This window comes from Cyprinodon variegatus, unplaced genomic scaffold, assembly GCF_000732505.1.
Source record: "Cyprinodon variegatus isolate N-32 unplaced genomic scaffold, C_variegatus-1.0 Scaffold67, whole genome shotgun sequence".
Classification (NCBI taxonomy): Eukaryota; Metazoa; Chordata; class Actinopteri; order Cyprinodontiformes; family Cyprinodontidae; genus Cyprinodon; species Cyprinodon variegatus.
Genome location: NW_015150520.1, coordinates 816,024 through 831,079, shown reverse-complemented (window position 1 = coordinate 831,079; position 15,056 = coordinate 816,024). Strand labels below are relative to the sequence as shown.

At 36.5% G+C, this 15,056-nt stretch overlaps 1 protein-coding gene across 1 annotated transcript; it reads left to right on the top strand.

Moving 5' to 3' along the window:
• Positions 1-2,795: 2,795 nt before the first annotated feature.
• On the top strand, positions 2,796-6,423 carry LOC107083016 (histidine-rich glycoprotein-like). The gene is made up of 7 exons (XM_015371946.1): positions 2,796-3,172; positions 3,367-3,480; positions 4,510-4,597; positions 4,697-4,863; positions 5,054-5,167; positions 5,281-5,364; positions 5,481-6,423. The coding sequence occupies exons 1-7, from the start codon at positions 2,969-2,971 to the stop codon at positions 6,222-6,224; spliced, it is 1,515 nt and encodes a 504-aa protein (XP_015227432.1). The 5' UTR covers positions 2,796-2,968; the 3' UTR covers positions 6,225-6,423.
• Positions 6,424-15,056: the final 8,633 nt, after the last annotated feature.

Here is a 15,056-nt window from a genome sequence, read left to right as displayed (position 1 = left end):
AGGCTGCCCTGTGCCTTCACAAAACTTTAACTGGGTTATGGTCTCCATGGGCCTCCATCCTCCCCTTTTAATCAGTTTTGGTTCTTTTGTTTGTTTGTTTTTTACTCTGGGACAAACTTTAAGTAGGTGGGAATAGTGGAAAAAGCACAAAACATGCTCAGGCTTGTATTAAGCAATGAGACTACTATTGAGGGAGGAAAAACCCTATAATCAGTGGAAAGAGCAAAGTCTGGACATTGAGCAATTCTAGCATATGACTTTAGTCACATACAAACAGTAGCCTTTCACAGATTAGGTCAGCAAAGCTGTTGAGTTTTTCTTCTTTTGAATTATTGAGTAACAGAAGTACCCACATGCTTCTGGTACAGAAGTTAAATGCAGTTTTCTATGTTCTTATCAATGGTTAGGACTTCCACTGCATGAATGGAAAATAACTGCAAACAAACTGAGTGGCCCGGAAAATCTGAATATGATGAGAGAAATGCAGGATTTTAGTTGACCAACATTAATCTGAGAGCAAAACACACTTAAACTGAGGAAAACTGGAAACAACCTTGGGAAAACATGGAATATATATTCAGAAGAGAAAATTCTTTGATAAGATACACTGGTTCTAGGCTATAGTCTCTCAATTTTTTTTTTTTTACTCTTTTAACTAATATATTAAAGGTATAGTCTAGGACTTTCGCAAATTTTTGAGAAGACATGCCCTTTCCATTTTAAAAAATACACATTTCTCCTCGTGCACGCTCTGTTTAAAAGTTGCTGTTTGAATCGCTCATGCAAGCTTACTCTTCAAAATAAGACTTGCAATTCTTCCCCTATGTCAGACTCACAACCGGTTAGTGAAAATGGGGACCAGTACATAGCACCGCTACATATCACCAGAATGATTGACAGTTAGAAGGACCACTTGTTTTAAAGATCCACCTGCAAATAGAACATCCCCCATTATTCCTTTAAAAATTAAACATTTATTTAGGTGGATTCTTTTTATTTTCTTTTATATATGTTTATACATTCTTTCATATAAAAAAAAATCTGTACCTTCCAATGTTTTGCTGCAATTTAAATGCCATTATCACTAAACTATTACACAATGCTTACACTTTTAGAATTTATGTTGTAAATCTAAGCACAATTCAATTTTGGAACCAAAAAAGGGTAATGCTGTAAGGGTTTTGTATTTATTAAAATGACGGTGGAAATACACAACCTGCATTTAAGGCTGTTGTCTTAAGAGGTTTTTATAACCTAATATTTAAATATATTTTAAATAGAGCCGCTAACTTTTGGGCACATTACATTCATCAAGAATAGGACACTGAACTTACCATTGAGCTTTAGATTGCAGCAATATACTTAAGCGAGTTTGGCACCATACAAAGGGGAAGAGGGAATTGCAGCTAGCATGGAGACCCTGTCAGGGAAGAAGAAGAAAGCACTTTTTAACACAAAAAGTAAAAGGATCCCATTTGATTGTAGTAAGAGTTGGTAAACATTGTAGCCAAAAACTATATGAGTGCAATATTTGACATATCTTCTTTTGGTTGTTCTGTTTTTCGATTTTGGTTTCCTCAGTTTTTGTAATCAGCTTCAGCCAAGGATCTTTATTTCGGTGCATCTGTCACTCTGTGTTTATTTCTCTTGTATAAAACTCAATTTCCCTGAACCTGTAAATAACTTTAAACTTATAGTATTTCTAAGATAAATTAATTTTTAATTAAAATGCCATTATGATGATTAAGTAGTCAAATTCTAAGTTTGATAGCTTGCTGAAGTAAAATCGACTTTAATTCCTTACCTATCTTCTTATTTTTTAAAGGCATTTAATTTAATTAGCTTTAGGACACTAGATCCTTCAAGCTGCAGCTGTACTGTACAGTGCCCTAGCTGACTGATAATTAGCTCTGAAAACTACCTCTTTGAACCTACCTTTCGTGATCAAGCACCTTCTGACCTCTATACCCCACCTCAGGATGGGCTGCTCTACATCTTCTACCTGGCTGTTTTCTAAACCCAGTCAGGGTGTACATGCTGTACATCAACAACTGCTTCAACATCCATAGCTTCAAAACCCTCGTCAATTTTGCAGATAATACAACCATTGTGGGGGTGATCAACAATGCTGAGAGGGCATGACACAGGGAGGCGATCCTAACAGCCTGGGACAGTAATAACCATTTAACAGTCAAACTTGTCCTAACAATACACACCTCTACCTCTCAGTTTAATTATTTTCTTTTTGCAAAATGTTCACACTATTAAAATTACATTTTTATTGCATCACAAGTCTTAACCATATCTAACTGACTTTAAGTCTACTGAAATCAGATGCTGCCCAATAACTTTTCATTGTATCCTGTAGATGAACAGTAAATCTTGTTCCTTTTGATTTAGAAACCTAATATTACTCATCCTCCTTTGATATCAAATTAAATGTTCAAATCTGTTCTCTCTGAAAACATTTTTTTTGCTAAAATAAACTTCTTTAATTTATTTTTATAGATTTAATTATGGCTAAAGCTTGCAAATGCTTGTTTTTAGACTAGGGGTCGGTCTATTCTATGAATAAACTAAACTTATTGCCAAGAGTAGATCATGTGACTTCCACCAATCAACCAAAGGTCTCCGAGTCTACAGACTATATTGATCAAAAAAAGAAAGAGGGCTGATAAACTCAGTTGTGCAAATCCACACTTTAGCTGATTGGTTGTTACAAGATAGGAACAAAAATGTTGATGTGACCATCTGTTTAGGATAAAGCAAGGCTCAAGGGTTGTGTTTACTCTGTCACAGGAGGTACAGGAGTTTTGTAAGTGGGTATGCCATTCAGAATGAGTCAATCTGAGTCAGGATATAAAGAGTCATTCTTGCCACTCTCTTGGTATCTGTCCTCGTGTTAGGTGTGTGTGTGTGAAGAAGCACAGTAAGTTTGGCTATATCAGAGTCAAGACAGGCCTTGACGATGAAGTCCTGTGTCCTGTTCCTGCTGATATTGGGGAGCACCTACAGTGCACCAGTTGAACAGGGTGGCCTAGAGCCAGGTTCTTGTGAAGATGCATCAACTGTGGCCGCTGCTCATTTGGCCCTAAGGAAGATCAACCATGATCGGACGGATGGCTATGTCTTCAGTCTGCACCGCCTCTCCAATGTCAACCTGAATAGACATGTAAGTGAAACCAAATGAGCCCCATGGATGAAGCAGTATTGTTTGATCTAAAACACTGTTTACTCTGTGCTTTTAGTCTTTTACATTGAGTATATGTATATGAACAACTATTACTTGTGCAATCATACAGTATATCCATCTTCAAGTTGTGTAAAGATCCGTTTGTTGAATAAATTGTTATTTGTCTGTCACAGGGAGAAACTGGAGTCGTTTTTTATCTGACTCTGGATGTTGTGGAGACCAACTGCAGTGTCCTGAGCAGGAAGGACTGGAAGCAATGCGAGGCCCGCCCTGAATCTGAGATGCCGGTTAGAATTTTAATTTTCACTCTCACACATGAACAAATCAATAAATTCTGTCCTGGAATTTGTTCTAATTACTAAATCATTCAAAAGTAAATTTTGGTTTCAACAAAGACAGGCTTTTTTACCATCTGTTTGAAGTGCTGCTTATTCCTTTAAGACATTTTAAAGTAATGCTGTGTAAAGAGAATGGGCAATGAAATTAGTGCGTTTTAGCCTTTTGGTTGTTAAAAATATGCCTCTGCTAAACCTATCAATATGACAATAGAAAAAAATGCCTTTCAAAAGTAGAAAAAACATTAAACAGTAGTATGCATTTGATTTAATTAAAAACAAACTTGAAGATATGTGAACAAAGATAGAAAAGTATTTTTTGTGAAAATGCCTAACGATAATCTTGAAAGCCCAAATTTTAAAATGCAGTAATTCAATGTAGTCAATGACCTGTAATTCTGTCATAGGAAATTGGTAGTTTCTTATCTGTTCTGATACAAGCTACAGATATTTCTAACATGACTAGAAACAACAACAATTTTTTTAACAATTTTTGTAGGTGCATTCTATACAAAACAATCTGTATGCAGTTATGATAGTCTTTGTAATTAATTCAGATGTATACAAAGATGCTAGTGTTTTATGAAGTGGTCAATGAGCCCATAACATTAAATAAGGAGCATTGACATTTGAATTTTAAACCAGGACATAGGTTAGTATTTCATGCCATTCTGAGACCCAAATTCCCACTTCCCCAATTCCTCTTTGTATAGCACTTTCAAAGTACACTGCTATTAAGAATTAAAAATGTATACCTACAGCACCAGTGAAAACACAAAACGGTGGTCACAGTTTTCATGTTGTTTGTTAAATATCACAGTAAAAACTTTAATTAAAGGCTTCTTTTTATAAGAGCTTGTTTTGACCTGAAGTCTGATAGAAAGACTCACATTATTCTTAAGGTTGAAGTTAAAAATGATTTAGATTTTAATATCCTTTACTTGTTTAATATATATATACAACTTTTCGTTATTTTTGCAGGTTTATGGACAATGTAAAGCTGCCATCTACATCAATAAGCCACATAGAGTGGTTCGCCTCTATAAATACAACTGTATTATCCGGCCAGGTATGAAAAAAAAAGTTTTCTTTCTTTCTTTTATTTTTCTGAATTTTGTTTGGTATATAGTTATTATGACAATTAATCAACATGTTTTGTTTAACATAGTTCCTGCAGCTAGGGTGGCACAGATTTGTCCCGACTGTCCAACTTTCATCAACTTTGATAACGAAAACGTCCAAACAACCGTGTCTCAATCATTAGAGAAGTTCAACAAAGAAAGCGGACTGAACAATGATTTTGCTTTGCTCAAAATCTTACGTGCTTCTGCCGGAGTAAGTTTTTTAGAAACATATTAATATTACATGCTATGCTGTTTTATTCCATATCTTGTTTTCTGGATAAGGTTAAATATACATTTGTGAATCATACATATTAAATAGACTCTCCTCAAAATGATAGATCAGCTCTTGGAGTATCCTATTGAAAATTAAACATTCTCTCTTTCCTTGCACATGTGTATAGATGGCAATGAGCATGTCATACCATGTGGAGTACACAATACAGGAGACCACTTGTGGAAAGTACAAGAAGGCGCCGCCAGGTGAAAAATGTCCTATCATGACGTGTGAATTTTCAGTAAGTAATATTAAAATTTCTTTTTTAAACTTTATTTGTCTATTAAACTGTATTGGTCCTTTTATGAGTTTTGTATGGAATCAGACACTCTAAACATGTTCCTCTCTTCTTAGCACAAAGGCTTCTGTAAAGCCTCCCTCTACACCATTAATGATACTCCAGATGTCAGTGTAGAGTGTGAGATCTATGAGCAAGAAGTAAGACCTTTCATTTATTTATTTTAGATTACTGGCATAATTTTAAACCAGATAAAAATTTGTTAGTTTTAACTTTTCCATCTGGTACAAATCTGGATTTGCTTGAATTCCTACAGGCTGCAGAAAGAGAAAAGGCACTGCATCTGCTGGGGGACTCAATTGATCATGCCCACAATGACACACATACACATGGAAACGATGGCCATGATAAAGGTCACTCACATTCTACTGAACATGACCACATCCATGACCACACCAAGGATCACTCTCACCACAAAGTCCCACACCCTGAAGGTAGCAAACATCACCATTCTCATGACCATAGGCCAGGCAGTGCCCACAGGCACGGGCATGATCACTCACACGACCATGGGATTGATGGCGACCACGACCATGTGCATGCCTACCATAGCCAAGCACAAAACCACACCGGCGATTTTCCAAATCAGCATCATCACTACAAGCATCCTGAGGGCACCCACACCCATGCTCATGACCATGAACATGCTCTGGACCATGACCATAAGCATGCTCATCTGCATGAGCATGAACATCACCACCATCACCACAAACATGAGCATGAGAAGGAACATCATGACCATCCAGAAGGCATGGTGACGATGATACCCTCCATGGATCAGCCAATGACCTTGCCTTCATTCCCTGATGTTCCAGTAGCTGGACCTGAAGTTGGGGTCACTCTGCCCCTTAAACCTGACCCCAGAATTCCTGGAATGACTGAACCAACCATCCATGCCTTTCCAACCTCTTTGTCAGCACAGTGTCCTGTTCCAGCAGCAGGAACTGGTCTGGTGAACAACCTGTTTGCAGAAGATCCCAGGTTCAAGCCAGCAGCATGATGGAACCTAATTACCCACAAACAGTAAAGACTTGTCTGTCTAAGAAAATTAAGAAACATTCCAAGGACACTAATTGGACACATTAGAACTCCCCATAATAATTGCTTAAGTATCACAACAGCAATTTTTTTTGTTCATTCTAGAACAGCAAAATTGATAAATGCCATGTATTCTGACTATCGAATAAAGACAGAGCGTATAAAATAAAACTGTCTTCTATTTTGTGTATTAGGATTTCTAAGCAAGGTATGATCAGAACCTGTAAATGGGTCATTTTTCAAACATAAGTTTTAAGTTAAGTCTAACTACTGATGTCTAAAACAACCTACTGAAGAATCATAACTAGTGTTGCACTGATACCAATGCCAATATCGGGCGGGGCCCCGGGCGAGCACTTACATGGTGGTATTGGTATTGGGGAGTACCAACAAAAAAGGCACCGATACCATTTTGAGAGCCAAAAGTGTATTCAACTATCGTCACCCATTCCAGGTAGGCAATAAAAGTTCTACTGGATTCATTTTGTATTAGACTTTTTCCTCCTTCACAAAGGTAGGCAGCAGCTTGCCAAAGCCATGATGGCAATTATTTTATATCCAAGTAGCATGCAGTCCTTCATATATATACACACACACACATCAATTTCAAACAGATGGAATCGGTATGGTATCGGTATCTGCCAATACTGCACAGCCAGGTATCGGGCATCTTTTTTTTTTTTATAAATATGTAAACCTAACCATGAATAAAGGCTGTATCAGCTTTTAATGCCTGTATTTATCCCATTATCCCATGTAGCCTATTTAGGATATGGGTTAAGGAAGAAGCAGCATACCTGAACATTCTTGGATGATGTTGCTTTTTTAGTCAAGCTTAAATGAACTCCATGAGAAAATCACAAAAATTAAAACCATTTCTTTTTATCTGTTATATGTCTTTTTTCTAACCTTCATGATTACTTTACCAGAGTTCCCCACTTCTAAAATGCTTCATTTTAGCAGAAAATTAACAGATACTGTAGTGATAATTTTAAAGAATCTGTTCCTTTTCTTACAGAATATTCTCTGTATCACAAAATGATACTGCAGAGTGCAAAGCATTTCATTACTTTCCCTTCACAAATTAATTAATTTGTTGATGAGGTTACTTCTTCTCTACAACTTTAGACAACTTAGCCCTTTTGAAGAACAAGGAATTAATTAATTGAAAAATGGCTCCTTTGTTTAATTTAGAGCTGCACAAACTAAAGCATAATATTAGGAGACTGGAGAGAATAGCACCAAATATCTCTCCTCATTGCTAAAGGAGAATGTGATTAATCATAGATTGTCTTTTATAGAGTGGCCAAACCCACCCAGATCTATAGTTCTGCTGAACATTGTATTCCCTAAACTCGTATGAGTAATAACTTTATGGGATTCTTTATAAAGTGATTGATTTAATCAAAAATAAGATCATTGGCACTCTTCTAAAAATGAAATGAGGTTCCTTTCTGGAAGGTAAGGCAGCATTAGAGGTAACTATAGAACCTGAAGGGTGTTTGGACTGATTTGATCCAGTTGCACCTGTAAAGTGATCACAGTTTTTATTGTCCTCTAAGCCTTCAACTTACATGTTGGATCCAGTTGCAACCAAGTTAAATATGGAAGTATTCCCTCTGATTTCCACGAGTACTTCCGTTAAAATTAATCTAATACAGTGGTTTTTAAACTCAGTCCTCAGGACCCACTATCCTGCATGTTTTAGGTATTTACCTGCTTCCATATACCTGACTTGAATATATGGGTGATTGGCAATTAGGTTCAATTTAGTTTATTTTAATGACTAATAACAAAGAAGGTCCAGGCACCACACAGTGGAGGAGGACCAACAGGGAGCAACTAACTAAGTTTGTTATAAAGTCCACTATATAGTCCCTGCTCTATTAAGTGATTGAAGGATTGAGGGGTTAGGCGGATGTTCAGCAAGGCATTTGTGGCCATAGAACTACTACTAACTGAATAATTTCTCTTTGTCAGACAATTCTCTATAATCCCTAGAGTGGTTGTGCTCAAAATCCCCAGTAGATGTCCAGTTTTTGAAATACTCCAACCATCTGGCATCAACAACCGTGCCAGGTTCAAAGTCGCATCTTCCCCATTTTGATGGCCATTTTGAACTGCAGCAGATCATCTTGGACATGTCTAAATGCCTAAATGCATCCAGTTAGTGCCATGTGATTGGCTAATTTGCATTAACAAACAGTTGGACAGGTGTAACTAGTAAAGTGGATGGGTGATTGTATATCTATACATAGACATAACAGAAGAAAAAAAAGAAGAGGAGTGTGGCTGTATGACTGAGGAGTTGGGGGGCATGAATGAGAATACGTGGCCCAATAGACAGGAATGTCAGAAGATGTAAGAAGATTATACTGAAATTCATACAGCACTGCAATTAACAGTAATTGTCATCACATCTTTAGCCATAGATTGTATCAGAACATCCCTAGAGTACACTCTTATATTCACAACATAACTAATAAATCCAGCTGTCTTATCTCTACATAAATATTTACTTTTGAGAGATAAACTGAGCATTATGAGAAAAAAGACTACCTTTTGCAGGCAATCTGTTGTGCATTGCAAATGTTGAGAGTGATTGGAGAAATATAGCAAAGCGTACAAGAAAAACTGTAAATGTACATGTACTTTATCACAAATCTGTCCTTTTCATATGCAACAAGCATATCTGTTTTGTTTTGAGTTTTTTCCCAAAAAGGTCCACAACAAACTTTAAAAAAAATTGCAAGATATTTAAACTCAACACTGAAAACGCACACTTGGGTTTCTAAAGCAGAAAAAAATACATTATGACCTTTGTAAACTTTTACTGATAAGATCAGATTTTGAGACATAGCAAACAGCCCTTATCTAAGGACCTTTGTAGTTGCAAAACTGAAAAACAAAGTTTTCCAAGAACTGACCTATTTAGCAATTTCAAGTCAAAGGTTGTGATGAGATGTTAAAAAACATGATAAACAGAAGTTTAAGCTTAGCTGCATATGGAATACACACATATATCATTGTTTTAAATATAAAGTAAGGACCTTACATACACAACTATTGACTTCCATTAATTTTCTACTCTATTTACATCCTAACCACAACACTTACCCTAAACCTAACCATTAATTGTAGATACCACACCCTATCCTAAATCCTAAACCTAAGGCAACAAAGTGCGGACCAGTAGAAGGTCCTCACATTACATCATAGTGCTGCGAACGATATTGTCCTAAACTAAGTGTATTCTGGGATGAGATATTTGAAGCCCTCCAAAAACCAGAGCTGCACGGTGGATCAGTGGGTAGCGCTGTTGGCTCACAGGAAACAAGGTTCCTGTTTCAATTCTCAGCCTGGAGTCTGAGAATTGAAACATGTGTGGGTTCTCTCCGAGCAAAATAAATGAGCCATCATTGCCAGGTGGATGGAGTAGTTGCCTTCACTGTCCTGTTTCTAATATTACTTCAAAAATTAACTTAATTGTTATTGGAGATTATAACAATTAAGTTAATTATATGACAACTCACCTGTCCAGCAAAAAGTCTCCTACCTCTGTGTCTGTTTTAATGCCCTGCTCTTTTATGAATTGTTCTATTATGTGTCATGGTTTTGGTTTTGTTCAAGTTTTATCTCTGAGTTTTCATTGGTCTTATCTTTTATTCTTGTGTTCTAGGTATTTTGATTATATTTGAGTTCTTAGACATTTCCTGTTTGCCCTTTTGTGTCAGTCTCCTTTTCCCTAGCTCCCTTCTTACCTCTGTTCACACCTGCTCCCAATCTGCCAATTAGCCTGTTATTTGTTTCTCTCTCCCTTTTATTCTCCTCCTGCTCAGTCAGTCTTTGCTGGTTTGTCGTCATAACTTCGTCCCCTTCATGTTGTGAGTATGCCTTGTTTTCAGCATTTTTTGGGGATTTTTACTTCTGTTGAACTTTTGTTATTAACCCTTCAAGTAACCACCTCAAGCGTATGTGTCTGCATTTGGGTCCTGTCAAACCACCTTCATTGTGACATTATGACTCTACGTGGTAACAGACACTCCAATGTAGAGTCATATTCTCCCACTCCTTACTTGTTTTTTGTTTCTTTGGTTATGTTATACTATAAGCCATGGTATCGATTTTGGCATTGTTTGGTAAACTTTTAATATTTGTGGAGAAAAATGTTTACCCCCCTCTCAAAAGACCATTGCTAGACACACTTGTGATCCTGCTCCCCACTGTACTTGGGAACAAAGACTTATACTCATCATCATTTCGGTGGCTCTTCACCCAACCACATGAATGGAAGGCCATGCAGGCCACAGGAATCAGAACCTCCTGACTGCCAAAAGTTAAAGTAGCCAATTGATGGTCTCAGAAACAGACTCTGCAAAGCAAACCTATCTGCAACATTTCTTTCTGAGTAGGAAACTTTAAGATCTCAGAGACCGGAGGCTTTTATATTAGCAGAAAGACATTTTGGGACTACAGATGAAAATTTGCCTGTATGGCTAAATCTGGTATATTTACATGCTACTCTTGTTGTATCTCAATTAATATGTATTGTCCTATTTCCAATAAAGAAAACAGAGCAAAATATTAGCTTTCCTGCTGCAGGACTGACCTGCTTGTCATTATTTTGGCACTGATGACTGTCTTATATAATCATTCCATTCACCTGTCAAACTGCTTGGTTTCTCATCACTGCTCATCTGATCCACCTGCTCCTGCCTCTATTTAAGCTGCTTGCATCCAGTCATCATGCCAGACTATCCTCTACTCTCTAGCCAATGGTGACAGTGTTTTTAGAGATGCTTGGAATTTCTGATTTCCTAATCCTGACGTACTCTGCCTTTCAACTGCTGAGCCTGCCTGTTCCTGTCTGAACGTTTTTTCCTGAACTGCCTTTGGAGTCCTGAGTCTCTGAGCCTGCCTGTTCCTGTTCTGATCTTTTTGCCTAACCTGTCTTCAAACTCCTGCATGTTCTCCGCAGCTGCAGCCTCTGTGACACTCTGGGCGGTGCCTTCCAGATCTTGTTGGCAGTCCACCGCTAACCTTGTTTTGATCTTTCAAGTTAATTTTTGACCTATTTTTAGGATAATATATTTTGATTGATTGACTTGATTGATCTCATAGCAGAGAAATGTCCTTGTTACATCAGCTCAATAGTCAAAAGCTGCGCAGAGGAGGAAAATGTGCATGGGAAATATACAGTATATACAGTGTCCACATATAGATATATAACAGCTGAAGTCTATAACAGCTGCAATCTTTGTTGATTAAAAATAACTAAGAGATGTTGGTTATCTATTTCTGGCATGTTATTCTGGTGACCACACTGCCTTAGTTCTGCTGTACCTTACTGATGCTATTGACACTGTGGGCCAAAATATTTTAAAATTTTGTCTGAATCATTTTGGGAGCACATTATATTTGATCTTATTAGATTGTTTAGATCCTATATGATTGATCCGTCTGTCTCGGTCCAAATTTAGGGCTTATAATCTTTTCTCTTATTTATTGCCACAACGCTACTGCTAAGAGAACAGATAATTACTTTCATTTTCAATGCAAATGATTTCAAGATCTGCCGTTAATCCAGAAGCCCGGCTTTTCTATGACAGCCCTATTGGACTGTTTGTGGATATTAAAGCTTGGCTAGCGCTTGGCTAGACGTATTAAATCTTAATCAAAAATATAACAGCACTCAAGGAGAGCAAAGCTCGGCAGCAGAATTTTCCCTCGTATTATGATTTACACCTATAGCTAAAACTCACACTTGAGCTGGATCATTATCAAATTTGAATGAATTATTCTTTGGCATGAGGTGCACCATAGCTTCCTTAAAATTCTTGCTTAAGTTTACAAATAACGCACAGATTGTGTCTGCAGCCTCTGGTGTTTGTTCTGCTCTCAAATTCTTTATCCACTCTGCACTCTGGTTTCTTGTTTGATCAGCAGATCAAGACTTCGAGGCATGGCTCACCTTTCCTGTGTTTTTGTCTTCAGTATAATACTTTTTGACTTTTTTAAGTCCAATGCTGAAGCTGTCAATAGTCACTGCTGCCATCCTCTGGTTTAGGGTGGAACTGCTTGCTCCAAAATTATGATAAAGTATCTTTTAAAATACCTACATCTGGATTATGATGTGGACCATCACAATCACCATCATTTAATGGATTGGTCCTTGGACTGAGATGCACCTACGTCAAAAATTTTCATAGATTATGTTAATAACTTTTCAAGTTATCCTGTACACAGACAGACAAACACACAAATGTAACAGAAGTGAAGGTGTTAGAAACAAGCAGCCCCTCTGAACCTATTATTAATTACTTGGAACTTTTAACAGCTTATTTCAAATCCACTGGTACTAATTTGGATTGTTAATTAGACAGTGATCTTAAAAGATCCAGTTGTAATCACCTATGCTGATCGGTTTATATAAATAAATATTTAATTCATACTCGGATTGTATTTCATGCGTTGTGTACTAATGAACTATTATGATTTATAATGTGTGATTCATTGTTTATTAAGTCTTGCTTAAGATCATTCCATATAAAGGCCATGCAATGGACGGGTTGTGAAAGAGGCCTGAACATCCTCTGTCATATGTTGGGTTGTAAAAGAGGCCTGAACATCCTCTATCACATGTTTCTAAACATGTGGAACAATTCAATTGTAAAACAACCACATTCTTTGTTTTAACATATGTGCTGAGATTTAAAGTAAGATAATTTTTTATCCCTTTCCCATAGTTAAACCTCAGCTTGTGTAATTAGGGACATCCCCTGACTTCAATAAATAGCTGAAGACCGGCAGAGTGGGTTGGAGATTTATAAACTCTGCAGTCTCTTCCTACTCTCCTTGCGAGTAAAACTAAATTAATTGTCTCTGTGCTTTCTTTCTTTCCCTGTATGTATGTATGATGTTTTAGGTGCTTAGACCTGACAGAAAGCTTGCATTTATTACATCCCTCTTAGATTATTGTAATGGACTTTAATTTTTAGTTAATACGTTTTTGCTCGTCATCTGTAGATGAGTCAAGATGCTGCTGTATATCCAACAGGTACTCCAAAAATAGAGCACATCTCCTCTGTTCTGTGTCAATACAGTTATTGCCTGTGTATCTTACAGTTAATTTATCGTTCTTATTTCTGAATGTTTGAATGACTTTGTCCTGCTGTATCTCTCTGAGCTATGAGCTCTCATCATTCTCATTGTTCTTCTTGGTCATCATGGTCTGTTGAACAGCAGCTATTGCTGTAAATACTGAGGTCTAAGAAAAGGCTAAGAGGAAGTGTAGCCTCTTCTGTCTTTGCTCCTCAGTTGTCGAATAACCCTCCACTGTACATTAGAAAGTTTCCTTTTTGAATACTTTTATTGATTCTCTTAAAATTTATGTTTATAACATGGCTTTCAACATTAGCAGGACTTGGGTTAATGTTGTTTATTGTAAATGGTTTTATTGAATCTGTCATTGTTATTTTTCATATTATTTAGTTCTTCTATATATCTATGTTTATGGTTTCTAGATATGTTCAGAGACTTTGTTTCAGCTATTTTTAAAATGTTTTATAAATAAATGTATCATTGCTTAGTATAACATGGCATGGCATGGTCAAAGTAAAAATCTCAGACACTGGGGACTCTTTATGTTATCTCACTGATTTCAATATAATGTTCTATCTAAAACATATCCACAAGTCTCTCTTTGCCTCTGTATACGATCTTTCAAATTATGAATAATAGTAGAAAGTCTGGACATACACTGCAAAAACATTAAATAAACTACTTCCAATTAATGCTATGAAAGCAAATCATTTCATTTCTGAAAACACTGAAATAGATTTGTATTTAAAAAGATTAATCAGGATTCACATTTAAATAAACATTTTAAACAATAAAAGACAATATTGATCTTGTTTCTTTTTTGTGTGCATATAATGTGGTTGTGGAAATGCCAGCAATTTTTGAAAATTGGGAAGGCCACACCCCCACAAAGGTAAATCTAAAGTCTTCTCTGACAAAATATTGGGACTTGGAACAGAACTGTTTTTCTAAGAGCTACAAGTAAATGTATGTGCAAAGAATATTTTTTGGGCTGAATTTGCTCCTCAACATTCAGTATCATTTTAGACAAAGGGCTTGAAGATTACCTGTACATTTGAAATTACTTTTGATAAAATTAGGAAGACATCTAACACATACAGGTAAGACAGTTCAGAACACCATGATTGTGCTCAGATGAGTGAACAAGAAGTGACCTAAAGTAAAATATGAAATGGATATAAATAAACCAAATTGAATTGAATTGAATATGCTCTTTAAAGTTGGATGGATAAGTACAAAAAGAAACAGCTGATGGTTTTAACATGGCTGTTTACCAGGAAGAACTACACAAAATACCATCTGCTAATAAGATCTTGATGCTAACATATAAAAAGTTACATTTTACAACTGTTTGTAGGATTATTGTCATAGAATTAGAGTGGGAAGATTAACTGTGTTGCCTGACTCAGATTTAAAATATTATTTTAAAGCTAGAAAGAGACTTTAAATTATATAATTTTTCTCTATATTTTCTTGTAAAATCTCAGATAGTAAATGATTGTAGTCTGTTATGCAACTATTTAAATGAAAAAGTTAAATACCTTGAATTTATTTATTCACTGAGTGAACGCCTCTGAAACTCAGTAGACTATGACCTGCTCAGTCAGTCATCCAGGCATCGACCTTTCATGCAGTAGATAGCAGCTGTTTGCTCGTCCTTCAGGGGAGAGGTGAAAGTCCAGCATTTGTCTTT